The following is a 16264-nucleotide window of genomic DNA, read 5'->3' as shown; positions in this document are numbered from 1 at the left end:
TCTTCCATGTTTAACTGGAAGTCAATCTCGGACTAGAATATGCGAAGTGTATGTTAACTTCATACGTTTTTAACTATTTTGTTTTATTTAATTTTTTTATGTGACCTTATGATATTAGCTTATGAAATCTTATTGGCTATTTTTTTTAAAGCATGTAAAAACAAATAAAAAAATTTTTTATATCCCTTTAAGGGAATAGTTTTTTTTTTCTTGTTTAAGGATGTGCGAGAGGACGTGTTTAAGCTATCCGTGAACGCTGGGCTTAAGAACGAATAGTTTGGCATTGGTGCAGCTCGAACCAGGAACTTTCGACTCACAGTCCGACGCCATGAATATATCACACTACCGGACTAACCCGAAACAAATTTAATTTAAATTCGTATATTTTTATTTTCTAGTGCTTCTTGTAACGAGCCTTTAACTCAAAACCAAGAATGTGCAGTGATGTGTGACGCTCCTACGCACTGGGCTCAATTCCAGTATGGCGAGTGTGTGTCGCCTGAACCTAAATGTATTGCTGGAACGCGAGAGCGTGTTCGAAATTGTTTAAACTCTGACACTGGGGCGACTGTGAGCCCGGGAAATTGTCCTGGAGGATTCGTGGATGCGTCAAATGTTAGTATTATAAAAATAGTTATATTGACAATTTTGTTCTGTTATGGTTTACCAAAAATGTCGTTGGTTAAAGCAATGTTGTTAATTAAAAACTCTTGATTTTTTTAATTAGACAATACCATGCAATACAGACCTATGTGCCACTTTTTCCGACGCCGTATTCAATGAACAATGTTCTGATATATGCAACATTGGATACATTACAGGAATTCGAAGTTGTAACCAAGTTGTGAGCAATTTGCCACCAGATTGTTTAATCGTCGTAGAATCTTGTAACACGCAAGATTGCGGTAAGCTGTTATTAGTTTTTCAACACATAACTTTTTTAAAAAAGCTTACCAAGTAGTTATTACAACTTTAAATAACTGTTTTTGTATTATTTTAACAATATTTTAAAAATTTATATTGTAAGTTAGTTGTTAATTAAGGAGCTGAACCTCATTATTGCTAAACACCTTTAATAATTACTGACCTATTCTTATGTGTCTGTATGAAATGAGTAAACAACAGCGACTGGGTTTGTTTTTTGTACAGAGCCATCACAGTTTCCGGCTTGGGGACGTTGGGACGAATTTAATTTATGTTCAAGTTTATGCTCGCCCGGGACTCAAACGCGAGCTCGCACTTGTTTCGGAGAAAATAATGAGATATTACCAAGAGAAGACTGCCCTGGTGACGATTATGAGGTAAAAATTTGAAATTGCCTAAACCCATAAAAAAATTTCATATGCGGTTTATGTAAAAATTTAACTCAAGGCAGTAGAAAAGGGTGATATAACGGCTCTCAAATTATTTAGTAAATTATCATGCAACCCTTTTTTGAATATTTAGTAAATTTTCGCATAATTATCCAATGGATATTTATAACTTTTCCGCGTAATTATCTATAAATAAATGATATATGTCTTACCTTACTTGTTGGCGTACCTTTAAGTTCTTTAACGTAGTAGACAACTCAACTATAAATTGTTTTTATAACGTTTCAAATAAGCTGACTTTAATACTAGACCTACTAGTAAAATTGACAGTGAAACTAAAGCACACTACATAAAACATTTAGTAAATATAACTCCTATTACTGTAACTTGTAACAACACAGCCTATTACGACACAGAACTATAATCAAGCTACTGCCCCAACAAATTGCATAAAACGGTTTACTATTTAACAGTATGCCTGAAGATCAAGATAAAAAACGCTTAATGTATGAAACCTTGTTTTGAATAGCTATTAATTCGGTTAACAAATACAGCTAAAGCCATTATTTAAGCACATGTTAATAATAAGTTACATTGTATTTGCTAATATCTTTTTTGACTTTTAAATTTATTTAAATTTTTTTTAAATATACTTAAACTATTTGAACCTTTTATTTAATATATGTAAAAATTAAACAAAAATTGCCTAAATAACGAGTTTTTATTTTTAGGAAATACCATGTAATCAAGGTTATTGTGTTACTTACTCACAACCAATCACTGTGTGTTCCGGTTTATGTGAGAAAGCTTTGTTAAAAACAACTAAGTCCTGTATTGATGTCCCGGAGGGCTTTACACCAGTTTCCTGTACTGAACAATTCAGTACGTCAAGATGTGTAGAAGACCCTGGTTTAAGTAAATTTACCTTAAGAATAGTAAATTGATTATAATTAAACAACTGTACATAATAGTGCGTTAGTAAAAAATAAGCATTAATATTTCCCAGCGTTTGTCTAAAAAATCCTTAGTAAAAAACGCATATTTACAATAATACAAAAAAACTAAATATTTTTTAAAGTTAATTACAATTTAACAATTTTATTATTAGTACTTGGTCCATCAATGGACATATTGTTTTTGATGTCAACTAGCTTTAACTTGGATGATTGTGCAGCAGTTTCATCAGCACAACAGTCAACATCACCCTATTTACCGGGCACCCAGCTTTACAACTCTGCTGTTTTCCCCAATTTCTTTCGACAAGTTGAAGTTGTAAACAAGTAAATTAAAAAAATAAAACTGAATTAAAATAACAATTTAAGCGTTTAGCAACGAATTTTGGCAACAAAAAGGCTTAACTGCCTTCCGCAGTGTGTTAATTTTGTTTGCAAATCAATTCTTTTTTTAAGTTTCTTGGATACTTGGAATCAAATATCTCTTACAAAAACTCGTGTTGCTCTTGATGTATGGGGTTCACAATGTGGTCCGAGGCTCAGTACTCCAATTATACCAACCTACTTAAACGACACTGGGTTAAGACGACTCGACGTAAAATAATTTTTTTTTAAGTCAATAAATATTTCATCGTTTTAATAACAAAATACTAGAAAAAACTTAATACTGATTGTTGACAGGTTTTTACGAAATTTGTAAAACTAAAATCGAATATAAAGGCTATCCTAAATAATTAAGTCAATTAATTTTGGTGTGGAAATATATATTACAAAAATCTTAGTTGCGTATGCAAGATCATTAAAAAGTAAAAGTATTTTTTTTAAATTTAAAAAAATTTTTTTTTTAAAAAAAAAAAAAAAAAAAAAAAAAAAAATTTAATTTATTTGCATTATTATTTTTTAACTTTTGTTAGCTCGACGAAATTCCCATTATTTGTTCAACCGATTCTCCTACAGTCTCTTTACTTTGTTCTGTGGTAGAGATTTTTCTTGCTTCTGAAGGTGATAGGCCTGACATCATTAATACAGTAGTACTTTTTATAACCGATGTAACCAATATGGGCCAATGTAAGTAATGAGTATTTTTTAACAAACTGTTGAAATGAAAACATGTAAAACCATAAAAAGATGAAATACCTGGTAATAATTCAGGTGTATTTTAAGCTATTTGTCAACGTTAAGAATAATAAAATTTTATTTAGTTAATTTTTAAATTCAGTTACAAAATGCATTTTTTAATTGGTTAATTTGACCTTATTTACTAACGTTTTTATAAAAAAAACGCTGTATCTACGGTGCTTCGGGCCTTGGAAAATGAGAAGCCTTTTATTTTAAGCAAAGTTTTGTTTTTGTAGCGGCCCAGCTAGTATTGGATGTCTACTTACAAATTATAAATCAATCCCCAATTCTTAATGACGTGACAGTGTTTATGGCAAGTACACTTGACCCTACTTCCTTGCCAGAAGCGACTTGGGAAACTCAACAGCAATGTAAGTATAAAAATACTACAGTGTTGATCTGTGAATTACACAAACACATTTCGTGAAAAGAAAAATTTAAAATGTTTGGTATTTTCCAATTGCATATTTTCGCAAAGTTGTTCAACAAGCCTAACGGGGCGCTAGAAACTGTTGGAAAGAAACAGATGGAACGGAAACAAATGGAAACGAATCAAATGCAAACAATATAAATGGAAACGAAACAAATGGAAACGAAACAAATGGAACCGAATTAAATGGAAAAAAACTAACGAACCGGAAACAAATGGAACGGATTTTAATTAAGCGGAGTTTTTTGACGGATAACTTTTTGGCGGAAAAAAAATTAACGGAAATAAATGGAAAAAAAACTAAAAAAAATCCGCCTTAAAAATTGATCAGTCAAAATCCGCTTTTTTGAAATCCGTTCCAACTGTTTCCGTTCCATTTGTTTCCATTTTTAAAAATCCGCCTTAAAAATTGATCCGTCAAAATCCGTTTTTTTGAAATCCGTTCCAACTGTTTCCGTTCCATTTGTTTCCGTTCCATTTGTTTCCTTTCCATTTGTTTCCTTTCCAATTGTTTCGTTTCCATTTGATTCGTTTCCATTTGTTTCGTTTCCATTTGTTTCGTTTCCATTTGTTTTGTTTCCATTTATTTCCTTTCCATTTATATCCGTTCCAACAATTTCTTTCCAATAGATTTGGCGTCCCCGGCCTAACAACTCAACTAACATTAACAGTCCTTTAAATATTTCAACTGCCTTCTCTGTTAAACAGAAATGTAAATTTTGTCACTTTTGTCCTAATTTATATGACTTCTGTTTTATAAAGGGCTACGAAAGTATGCATGTCAAACCAACGACGATATAGCAGAATGTCCTTACTTTGTTGGATCAATGTGGCAAGATTCTGGCGAGCTTTTCCAAAAGATAAGAGATCAGGTTGAAGTTGAAAATCAAAACTGAATGTCCACTTCTTTTTAAATTATGTATTATATTATTTTATATATTACTGTATTATTATATATTACTAAGGTTCATCAAGCTTAAATCATTTGGTTGAAGCAAATTTAAAATTATTATTAAACAAACATATTCTTTGTGATGTAGTATTTATTAATAATAACACGAAAACGTTCAACTAGTGTTATGTTTTAAAGAAATATATACAAAAATACAGAAACTATTCAGAATTGAAATAGATGTAATTCTAAATGTTTATTTACATCATGGGTGCTTAGTTTTACGTACATTTAAATAATCACTTCAAACTGTAGCGTTATGGCTTTAAATCCACCAGGCCTAAGATAGCAACACAAATAATACGGAATAATCCACACGTATCAACTTGGCAAGAAACATTACTATATAAAGCTTAAACCAACAAATACGAAAAACGTGAAATAAAGGTTTTACTAAAATAGAAATAACAAAATTTGCAATGAAAGGCTATTTACATCAACTAAGTTAAACATTGTTTACACAATTTACAATCCACTGTAGAACATGCACCTTTTCAAAATAATGAGGCAGAAAAGTAAAATACGTTTACCTCAAAAGTGAGGTAAAAATAGAAAAAAAGCAAAGTTAAAAGTAATACTTACTTAAATAATATATTATAATATTAATTGGCCAAACCATTAACAAATAAATTACTGCACCATGTTTTGAAGTGGACTAAAAATTGAAAAAAAATAAATAAGCAGAACGTATTTGCTCGGCAGTTATTTCAAGTTAGAAATTCTTAAACAAACAATCATAATTCATGTAACAGCGCATACTTTTTATTCATTAATGTGTTAAAATACATAAAAAATAAATAATAACAAACGCATATTATGTTGCAATTCTATTTTATGCTATGTTATAAAGACTTAAGTAACTCATTTGCTGGTAAAAGAGCAATGCTACGCATTACTTTATCATAGCATTTAAATGTAATGTTTGCTTTTATTAGATATTAAGTAAAATCCTTAATCTGCTGTTTCCTTGGATTCTGTAAAAAGAAAAATATTATGTTAAACTTTGTGTTCAGGTAGATTGATATGTATACTTATTAAAAGGGTAGGGCAAATTGTAAAGTTAAAACAAATTTACAAACACAAAATATTAATATATTGGAACATAACAGTTGTTTAGTTTTCTGCTATAACCCTTTTAAAAAACTAATAAGAAGCAACGTTAAACACAAATACAACACACAATATAACGCAAATACATGATTACAAAAACTATTTAGATAAAATTTATCCTCAGAGATAAAATATAAAATTAAACTGCCGACCCATCATTGTCATTTACAATTGATTTAACATCATGTTGCTCAACAACATTTGCTTCTTTACAACATTTGGTTTCTAACATTACTTTGTTTTCAACTTCTAGTTCTCTTTTATCAACGTTTAAGTTTGAAATGACTGTCTCCGCTTTAACTTCTTTTGGGTCTTCATTAAAAATTACTTGCTCTTTTTCCACAGGCCCCGGTTCAACTTCTTCAATCTTTGGTTCTTGTTCGACAACCTCTGGTTCTGGTTTAACAATCTCTGGTTCTTGTTCGACAACTTCAGGTTCTGGTTCGACAATCTTTGGTTCTGGTTCGACAACCTCTGGTTCTGGTTTAACAATCTCTGGTTCTTGCTCGACAACCTCAGGTTTTGGTTCGACAATCTCTGGTTCTTGTTCGACAACCTCAGGTTCTGGTTTACCAATCTCTGGTTTTTGTTCGACAACCTCAGGTTTTGGTTTAACAATCTCTGGTTCTTGCTCGACAACCTCAGGTTCTTGTTTAACAATCTCTGGTTCTTGCTCGACAACCTCAGGTTCTGGTTTACCAATCTCTGGTTTTTGTTCGACAACCTCTGGTTCTGGTTCCGGTTTGTCCATCATCGATTCTAGTTTAGTGATTGTTGGCTCTGGTTTGTCAGCCACTGGTACTTGTTCGACATTCGCTGTTTCCGGTTGATCAACACTTGATTTTTGCAGGATTTCGGGTTCTGGTTTACCAATCTCTGCTTCTAGTTCGACAATCTTTGGTTCTTGTTGGACAACCTTTGGTTCTGGTTTAACAATCTCTGGTTCTTGCTTGACAACCTCAGGTTCTGGTTCGACAATCTTTGGTTCTTGTTCGACAACCTCAGGTTCTGGTTTAACAATCTTTGGTTTTTGTTTGACAACCTCAGGTTCTGGTTTAACAATCTCTGGTTCTTGCTTGACAACCTCAGGTTCTGGTTCGCCAATCTTTAGTTTTGGTTCGACAATCTCTGGTTCTGGTTTAACAATCTCTGGTTTTTGTTCGACAACCTCTGGTTCTGGTTCCAGTTTGTCCATCACAGGTTGAAGTTCAGTGATTGTTGGCTCTGGTCTGTCAGCCATTGGCATTTGTTCGGTTTCTGGTTTAAGCACTTCAGGTACTTGTTTGATCATTGCTGGTTCAAGTTCGTCTATTTCTGGGTCTGGTTTGAAAACTTTCTGTTGTGATGTATTTATTTTTTGTTGTGATTCGACAACTTCTAATTCTGGTTTAATAACTATTGTTTTTTGCTCAACATTTTCTGGTTCCGGTTCAACAATCTCTGGTACGTTTTGAACAGCACTTTCTTCTTCTAAAACATCTTGTTCCAAACTGCCAGTATCTGGTTTAAATACAACGCCATCTTGTTGTAATATTTGATCATCTAAAGAAAATTAAAAATATTGCTTAAAGTATAAAAAATTATGTTTTAAAGAATATAGAAAGGCTTTAAAGTGTTCATTTTTTAAAACGTTTAACTAGGCATGCTTTTTGTTTAACCAGGCTTTCACCAAACCCGTTTTATAAACAAAGTCTATTAAACGTGTGGTAGATTGAAAAGATAATTTTCAAAGATGCTTACCTTTAGATATGTGCTGTGTCGGTATGAGGTGAATTCAAATTGGAGTCAAGCAATTGATATTTGGAAAGTTGAACATGCATTAGGACGAAAACATTTACAAATTACAAAAAAAGCAATTGGAAATGTACTTTAAAAAAACAACTTCAAAGTGAAAAATAGTAAGAAAAATGATAAAATTACATTTGAGAAAATAAAAATGTTTTACCAAGTTTACCAAGTCTCCGCAAATAAATTTAAAGAAACAGTATAGATTTGAAATTAACAATAACAGTATAAGCATTTGAATAAAATATTACAAAAAATTGTTAGTTTAACATGCTTTGTAAATAGTTTGCCATTTCAGTGATATTGCATTGTGATAATTAACAAATTTTAAAATTACGTTAACTAAGTTTTAAATTCTATAAATCAAAAAATAATTTTGCCCTTAATTAAAAAAGAAGCAAGAAAACCTTTCCTTATATTAAAAAATATAAGCAACACTGGTTTTATTTCAAACATACATTAAATGTATAGTCAACCACAACTAAATTATAAACTTATTTTTTATGTAATATTACCTTGTTTAACAGTATTAGATGATTCGCAGGCGCTTTGCTGAGTTTGTTCAACTTTAGCTTCAGGTTCGTCTTTTTCTTCAGATTGGATTGGTTCCTGCGAAGTTTCTTCCTCGACGGGAGATTGAGTTTGTTCTGGAGTCTGAATTTAAATAAAAAATAATTAAAAAAAGCCAACGAAAGAAAACAAACATTCTGTAAATTTTTGACTTTATCACTTTTAAACACCAACAAATGCGGAGCGTATAGTAAAGTTAAAGTCAATATAATTATATCACGCGCCTTTGCAAAATGTCATTTAATTTCGCAATATCGAAAACTAAACCAAAACTTAAATTTCTTAAATATTCGGTAAGTTAGTCACTTAAAGGAATTTAAAATAAATCATATTATTCCTGTAAATATTACAAAACGTGAAAAGAATGCATAAAATGCCTGAAGTTATTTTTGGACTACAGCAAAAAAATGTAAAATAGTTTTACAAAATATGTTCTGAAAGTCTTCGAAATTGATTTACAACATAAATAAATTGAAATTAGAAATATGTTTAAAAGATAATGAAAGAATATTAAAACAAATGTCGGTATTTAATATAAATAGTCAGGCACAAAAGTTTCCAAACAACACAATAATATACAATCGCGCAACACGCTACAGTGTTAAAACTTTGCCTAGTAAACATTAAAATTTTGTTTTTACTATTTTAAACAAACAAATATGTAAACACTCACAACTTCGGGTTCGGGTTGTGCCTCAGTCGGAGATTCGCTTGATTGCTCTTCTGTTGTTGCATCATCTAAAACAAAACAATTTTTTTACAATTGTTTTAAAATAAAGAGTCCAATTTACTCAACCCAATTTTATATTACCGAAAATATAAAAACTGTGCGTAATTTTTTATTTTCTGCAAAACCTAATGTAATTATAACATCATACGTCAGGTTATGTTGCTCTCGAGCCAGTTTTTAATTTCGTTTAGCCCTATAAAAATATATTTTACCTTCAACAGTTTTTTCTGGTTCTTGTTCATCTGTTTGTTCAAGTTTAGCTTCAGGTTCTTATAATCAAAATAACAAGTTTAAATATTTAAGCTTTAGTGGTTAAAAGCTATAAGATTAGCGGTAAGAAATACCTTTCAAAATCCAATTATGCGTTTTGGTAATTCTATTTTTATACCAAAATTTCAAAGATATAAATACAGTAAACAATGTTTTATTATTGAAGTGCAAAGTGTTTATTTCAAACTGTGCGTTCATTCACTATTTCATGGCCTATTTGATTTTAATCACGCAGAACTACATAGTTCAAATATTTGTCATAACCTTATCTTAAACAAGTCAAGTTTGCGATAAAAAGCGGAAACGGCTTAGTGGTTGACATAAGACCTTTAAACATTTTCCATTTGCCTTTGAACCTACTATAACTATATAATTTTATCGAGCAAAGATAGGATGCTAAATTTATATTCTATTGAAGTGTTTTAAATTAATTAACATTTTGAAAATTTTTTGTAAAGTTCTATCAAATATTTTTTCAGAATTTTTTTATAAAAAGCTGTGATTAAGCTGAAAAATTTTATTAAATTAACAACTTCCCACCTTCAGTTTGTTGTTCTTCTTTTGGTTCTTCCTTTACTTCTTCCTGGACGGGGGTTTCTACATTTTCTTTTTCTTCTGGAACAGGTTTGCTTTCTTCTTTCGTTTCCTAACAAAATAATAAAATATCTGATTTTTTCTGGCAATAACAAAATACGCTAAAACGTTCGTTTTGTCATTTTCTTACCAACATCATCATTTTAACATTTCGCGTTGCATGATACAAAATTTATTTAGAGGGAGAGTTAAAAGCATTTATGAGAAATCATAAACTATGCTTAATCAGTCAATTTTCTGTATTTTTAACAATATGATGAAAATACTTTTTGCAATTTATACAATTAGCTAATTTAAAAAAGGTAAATTATTGCAAAAGGTATAATAAAATGCATTAATCGAACCTCTGCGGCAGCGGGTTCTTCTGCTTGTGCTACTTCAGCAGGAGCAGCTTCCACTTCAGCTTTGGGTGCTTCCTCTTCCTTCGGAAGTTCTTCCTCAGACTTGGCTTCCTCTGTCTTTTCTTCCTTTGGTGATTCTTCTTCTGCTGCCTCTTCATTCTTCGGTGCTTCATCATCTTTTTTGTCCCCTTCCTCTTGCTCCTCTTCGACCTTCTCTTCGTCGGAACCCTGAAATAATATTTTTATAAAATAAGTATTTTTTATCTATATTTGTTTAAAAAAGTTATACAAACTATCCATAACGACTTTTAACTACGTTATATCAGATACAAAAATACAGGTAAGATTATAATTTCGGAAATCCAGTAATGCTATATTAAACCATACAGCTATATACTCTCAGGTGAATTTATTAACTTAACCTTATAAAACATGACATGGTATTTTTACCGATTTCAATTTTGATTGCCATGACGCGCTAACTGGGCTCAATCGGGCGTAAACATGTGGTTACACTCAATAGATAGCAATTGGTTTTGACAACTGGTTTATAAAAACGCTTGCGTTATCGTACGTAAACACTACATAGAGAGGTTTAAAATACGATCGTCATCGGTTTGAATCGCGGTTATTTAAATGCTTTTAAACTATTTGTAACAGAACAGCCAAGAATGTTGTTAATCAATCGTTCAAAAACTAGATATGCATTGCCGCCATAGGACCTTAAAGTATAAAATGATTTTGTACAGATTTGTTTGTTAATTCTTGTAAATGTGCTGTTATAAAATAAAATGCAATTCAACAAATTCTTAAATTTTCTTAGTTATTAACGTATTTACATTTTTCACATTCTGTCGCTATCGTTTAAGAATGAAAACAAAGTTTAATCTTATGTTGTTGGTTCGCATAATAAACAGTTGGAAATGATTTGCATACCAAAACCGTAAGCCGATTTACAAGTTCTTAAAACGAACAAGGAATTAAATCACGAACGAAATTAACCAAGCATTTATTTCAGGAATGTGTGACTTACCCAAGAATGTGCTATGAGCAGTAAAATCGTGGTTTTAGCAGTTATAATTATATCTAAGTATGCGGTCGTGTAGCTAAGCCAATAATTTCTGTGTTACAAATGTGGTGAACTAGTAATTTACGCAAAATCCGTACATGCATTATTATTGTCAAAAAAACTTTATATTTCAAATAAATATACTTAAAATTTTGAACTATATATAAAATGAACGATGCGTTATGTTTTTTGTGGGTTTAATCCAATGGGAAATTAATATGCTTTTAACATATTTGAATTTAGCTTTGATTCAACTATAGTTAAAAAGTAGCATTTAAACATAAATTTACATAGAAATATTAATTAGTCATTTTTTTGTGCGAATTATATAAATTTACGCACGAATTTGCAATAAGTTAATTAGTATACCTAAATCACCTATTTTTAGTTTGGTTTAAGGTTAAAATCAAATTCTTTATATACGGAGTTGTTTTGCTAAATCACATAATATCAAGAAATTATTAAATATCCGTCGTGACAGCATGACATTTATTAAGTAGATAATCGTAATTAAGTTGTTATACTCCCCAGACAGCACCAGTGTTAATATATATCCTGTTGGAATACTTGGTCAAATACTATAACACGGTAAAAGTTTTCAACTGAAACTATTTAAAGAGTTTTAAAAAATTGTTTTAAGATTAAATAAAAAATGTTGCATTCCAATACTACCGATAACATTTTCTTAAGATTGACCTTTGAAACGTTAACCAGATTATAATGTGATAAAGTATCCAGAGTGTAATCGAATGAAAAATTGAAAATGTGCAAATAATAATTTTCAATCTTTAATTTTAAAAAGAATTTTGAAAATGACCCAAATTTTTTTCCTAACTTTTACTAATAAAGTCATAATAATATGTAAGCACGTCGATTATGTATTTTTTATTTTTTTACGTTTTTGAAATCTAGAAAAATTTTATTAAATACCGATACAAATTTGTTTGTTTTTTCAAGTGGAAAATTTTATAGCTTGCGGCATATCGGAGAGTTTAAATGCATATAAGATTTCCAAGGAAATTAACGTGTTTGAAGTTACTAGTTTACTATTATTAACTTTAAAGTTGGAAAACAATTTAAAATGTTAGTTAAATATCAACTTAAAAATTCTTACCTTTTTTATTAATATTTTGATATATTAACAAGCAGTATATTTCTTAATGTAAACTGATAGTTTACAAATTATTCCAAATATTGTAAACCAAAGACAAATTATTTAAAAAAATTCATACCTTCTCTTTTTTACTGCTTCGTCTTCCCAAATTCCCAAAGAAATTCTTAATAGACCCCATCAAATTTCCTTTGCCATCAGTTTTCGTTTCTAAAAAATCAATATGACGTCAGTTATTGATTAAATGATGATTAAAGCGGATTTTTGCTGACGAATACAAATTTTTGGGCATGTACAAAATATGTTAGTATGCCTTGGAAAAATTTAATGACGTCAGTAGAATCTCGTAATGACTAATATGCAAAATTGCCATACAAAGTACAAAACTTGTGATTTCATTTGTACTGAATTTAGCCTACGCTTTTGTATTAAGATTTCAAATACCATCACCCCAAAAATTATTAAAAGCACACAAAAATCAAATTTTTTTTGCAAATTTATTGATTATAAAACGTTAGAAAGGTATTTACCGTCAGATGATTCAGCCTTAGCCTCTTCTGCATTCTCTTCCTGAACAGCCCCTTCCTCCTCTTTCTTCTCTTCCACCCCTTCAGATTTTGCTTCAGTAGGTGCCTCTTCATCTTTCTGTTCGGCTTCCACTGCCGGTTCTTCCTTGGTCTCGACGTTGTCAGGAACTTCAGCTTTTTCTTCCGCGGCTTCCTCTTTCTTTTCTTCGACCTTCTCTTCTGGTTTTTCCGCGTTTTCCGCTACTTTTTCATCGACGCTGTCTCGCTTTGTCTTTTTGCTCGTTCGTCGTCTGATTGACGCAATGGTACCGCTTAGGATTTTTCGAATGCTTTTGCCTTCATGTTTGGGGCTTTCAGGTGCTTTTTCCTCTGTTGGCTGTTCTTCTTTTTTATCTGACTCTGGTGCCGCTTCAACGATCTCACCAGGAGTTTGTTCCTCGGTTTTAGGTTCTTCAGTTTGAGCTTCAGGTTCAACAGATTTTTCTTCTGGATTCTCCTCCTGGTTTTCGGGTTTTGGTTCTGCGTCATCTTCAGTGGTTTGTTTCTCCCCCTCTGCTTGCTCCTTCGTCTCTTCCACTCCCTTTTCGACATCCGGGGCAGGCTCCTCTTTTTTTTCTTCTACAACTTTCTCTTGATTCTCATCCGCAACTGCAGGCTTGGCTTCCTTTTTTCCGAAATGAGGAAATCGAAATTTTGATGGGGATTTGGGTTTCTTGGCGCTTCCGTTTTTGGCGGCAGTTCCATTCCCGTTCACAATTTCAACTTCGACATTTTCCTGCTCGCCAGCTTTGCCATTTGGTTTCTGTTCAGGGTCCTACAAAACAATTTTTGTTTTTATATTTTTTTTGTATATATTTTAAATTTATATGTAGGAATAGAGACCATTTTATTTCCGATCGTTACGTTATTTGGCATTAAAGTATTTGTTGGGTTACTTCAATTAATACAATGTTAATATAAACTAAAATAAAGGTTTTATTTATATAAATATATATTTATTACGTGTAGCAAAAAATGGAAAATCTAAACTTTTGTTATATTGTTATATACTGTTATTTCCAATACATAAACGCTTATTATATATAACAGATGCATATGGAATTTTAAATTCTCAAGGGACCTTTAGACAGGCGCTATACTAAAACAACGGAATAAATTATAGGTCCTTGGAGAATTGCAAGCACTGGTATATAGCTACTACAGTAAGCACATGCGGGACGCGGCCTACATTTCATGAAAATTTAATGAGTTTAGTTGCATGGCGTTTGCTTTGTTTAAATCCAGACAACCTGCCACTGGTCGATTTTGAGATTGGAACAAACGATTGATTTAATTACGTTTTACATATTTGGTTCGTTTAAACGTAAACAGAAAAGTCGACGAAATATCTGAAGGTTATTTAACAAAACAATAAAAACACAGACATTTTTAATTAAATAACACAAACGTCTACTGATACGAAACCATAAATATTGGCGCAAAATTTTGATTCAATAAAACTGTCTGTCTGTCATCAATTTACATACATTAACTTGTTTTATAACCCATTATTATATGAATGCGTTTGTTATCGTAAACGAGTTGATTTTATATAGCACAGTATAACTTATTAAAATAAAAATAGCCTCGAAATTCAAACAATCCGCTTTAGTCCAAAAATATATATTTATAATTAAATTAAAACTAATTGTTTAAAAAATTAAATCTTTTTGTCGTCAGTTTGTTAGAAAAAAAGAGCATTTACTTACCACTGGTTTAATTTGGCCTGCTGGTTCTGGATCTTTATCAACGCCCTCATTTACACTATACTTCTTCTTGCTGCTAGCATTTCCCATGTTTGTGAAAATTGGATGAACAAAATAATAACAATATAAAATATCTTTTTATTGAGACAATTTTTTTTACGAAAAGTATAAAAGTTTTTATTTATAATGCTAACAGTATCTGTGAAAAAAATTATATTTAAAATATTGCAATAAAAATATTAAAAAATAATTCATACACCCAAAACTACACTTAGCACTTAAATAGCGTATATGCAATAGACTGTATAATACAATACACATGACGTTATGTGTAATGCATTGTATTATAATCTGTAGGCGTTTTAAAAACCTCAGCAAAACGCTTTTAGCTAACACCCTTTTAATACGATATTGCGAAAACAAGTCGAGTATGTCAAAAACCGCGAAGTTGTAAAACTTAAAATCACTCGAGTTCTCGAATTCCTTTTGACTAGTTTAAAAAGTGCGTCATACCCAACAATTACGTCATCTTCTAATTTAGTTCGAATATGCGATATTTCGTAATGCCCTGCATGCGAAACATAGTTATAATCTAACCACATTGCAACATTTACAAACAAAATGTATACCAAATTTTCGATGTTAATTTATTATCAACATTCTTATTTTTAAAAAAGCTTTTCAAAAATAAAATATATATAAATATTAACGCAGTTTTATATGCACTACTAACAGCCATTAACGATCATTTTTAATTTGTTGTATTAAAAAATTAAACACTTTTAAGACTAACACCTTCTAATAAAAGAGCAATTTAATCACGTCGCTTTTTTATCTACTATGTCTAGCCTTACGTTGACCCCCTTCTAGTTTTACGACACCTATAAAGTGATCAATCACAAAAAAGTAACATAAATATCTCCACCGTTTTTTTTTCTGTCTCCACCTGCATAACGCTGCAAGTTGTTTCATAAAATTCGAAAATGTAAAAGTCAATATCTGGACAGCTGGACGAATCAAACATACATTTAAAAATTTGATAGCTCGTCTGTTGAGCGCAAAAACAAGAAATTCTATGAACGTATATTAAATTAGATTACTACGAACAGACGAATACTTTAAATCATTGCATTTAAAGTATTGATTTTCCTTAAGCTAAAAAAATAAACGGCGCCATATAACCTTATTATATAACATTCGGAAACGAGATCTACCCAAGTTGTTTACATAAAAATAATAGTTTGTATTAAACCATGTCATTAGATTGCTATAGTTTCGACTGGTTGGTAACAAATACTAGCGAAAACTACGCAGCGCCCTTTCACAATAATAAGCCACCGCCCTGTTATAGTTTTAGCTACAGCGAATAAGTCGAAGTCAAAGTTAAAACTCTGAAACGCGCTTGCCTTTTTTACTAGAGCGCATCTTGCCCATGGCTAGAGTGAAAAAGCTAACGCATAACTGACCTAGTTCTTAGCCCTCTTTAAACGATAACTTGTCGACAGGAATGTTAGTGCGACCGTTTTGGTCAACATGTGCGCCCATGCAAGACGTTAATGTATCTTATCTTGTCCTTTAACTAATAGTTCTTTTATCTATTAATATTTAAAAACAAGCTAACTAGCTATCAACCCTTTTAACAATA

The 16264-nt window shown here is 31.1% G+C and overlaps 1 protein-coding gene across 1 annotated transcript; it reads right to left on the bottom strand.

The window, feature by feature from the left end:
* Nucleotides 1–4852: 4852 nt before the first annotated feature.
* LOC145741460 (uncharacterized) lies at nucleotides 4853–14814 on the bottom strand. Its single transcript, XM_082559055.1, has 9 exons — nucleotides 14623–14814; nucleotides 12878–13688; nucleotides 12469–12557; nucleotides 10171–10395; nucleotides 9773–9878; nucleotides 9175–9231; nucleotides 8906–8970; nucleotides 8178–8316; nucleotides 4853–7419 (listed from the first exon to the last, which is right to left on the bottom strand). The coding sequence occupies exons 1-9, from the start codon at nucleotides 14707–14709 to the stop codon at nucleotides 6017–6019; spliced, it is 2982 nt and encodes a 993-aa protein (XP_082415181.1). The 5' UTR covers nucleotides 14710–14814; the 3' UTR covers nucleotides 4853–6016.
* Nucleotides 14815–16264: the final 1450 nt, after the last annotated feature.

Source organism: Corella eumyota, chromosome 2 (genome assembly GCF_963082875.1).
Source record: "Corella eumyota chromosome 2, kaCorEumy4.1, whole genome shotgun sequence".
NCBI lineage: Eukaryota > Metazoa > Chordata > Ascidiacea > Phlebobranchia > Corellidae > Corella > Corella eumyota.
The sequence above is the reverse complement of the archived record's forward strand: the minus strand, read 5'-3'. Positions and strand labels throughout refer to the sequence as shown.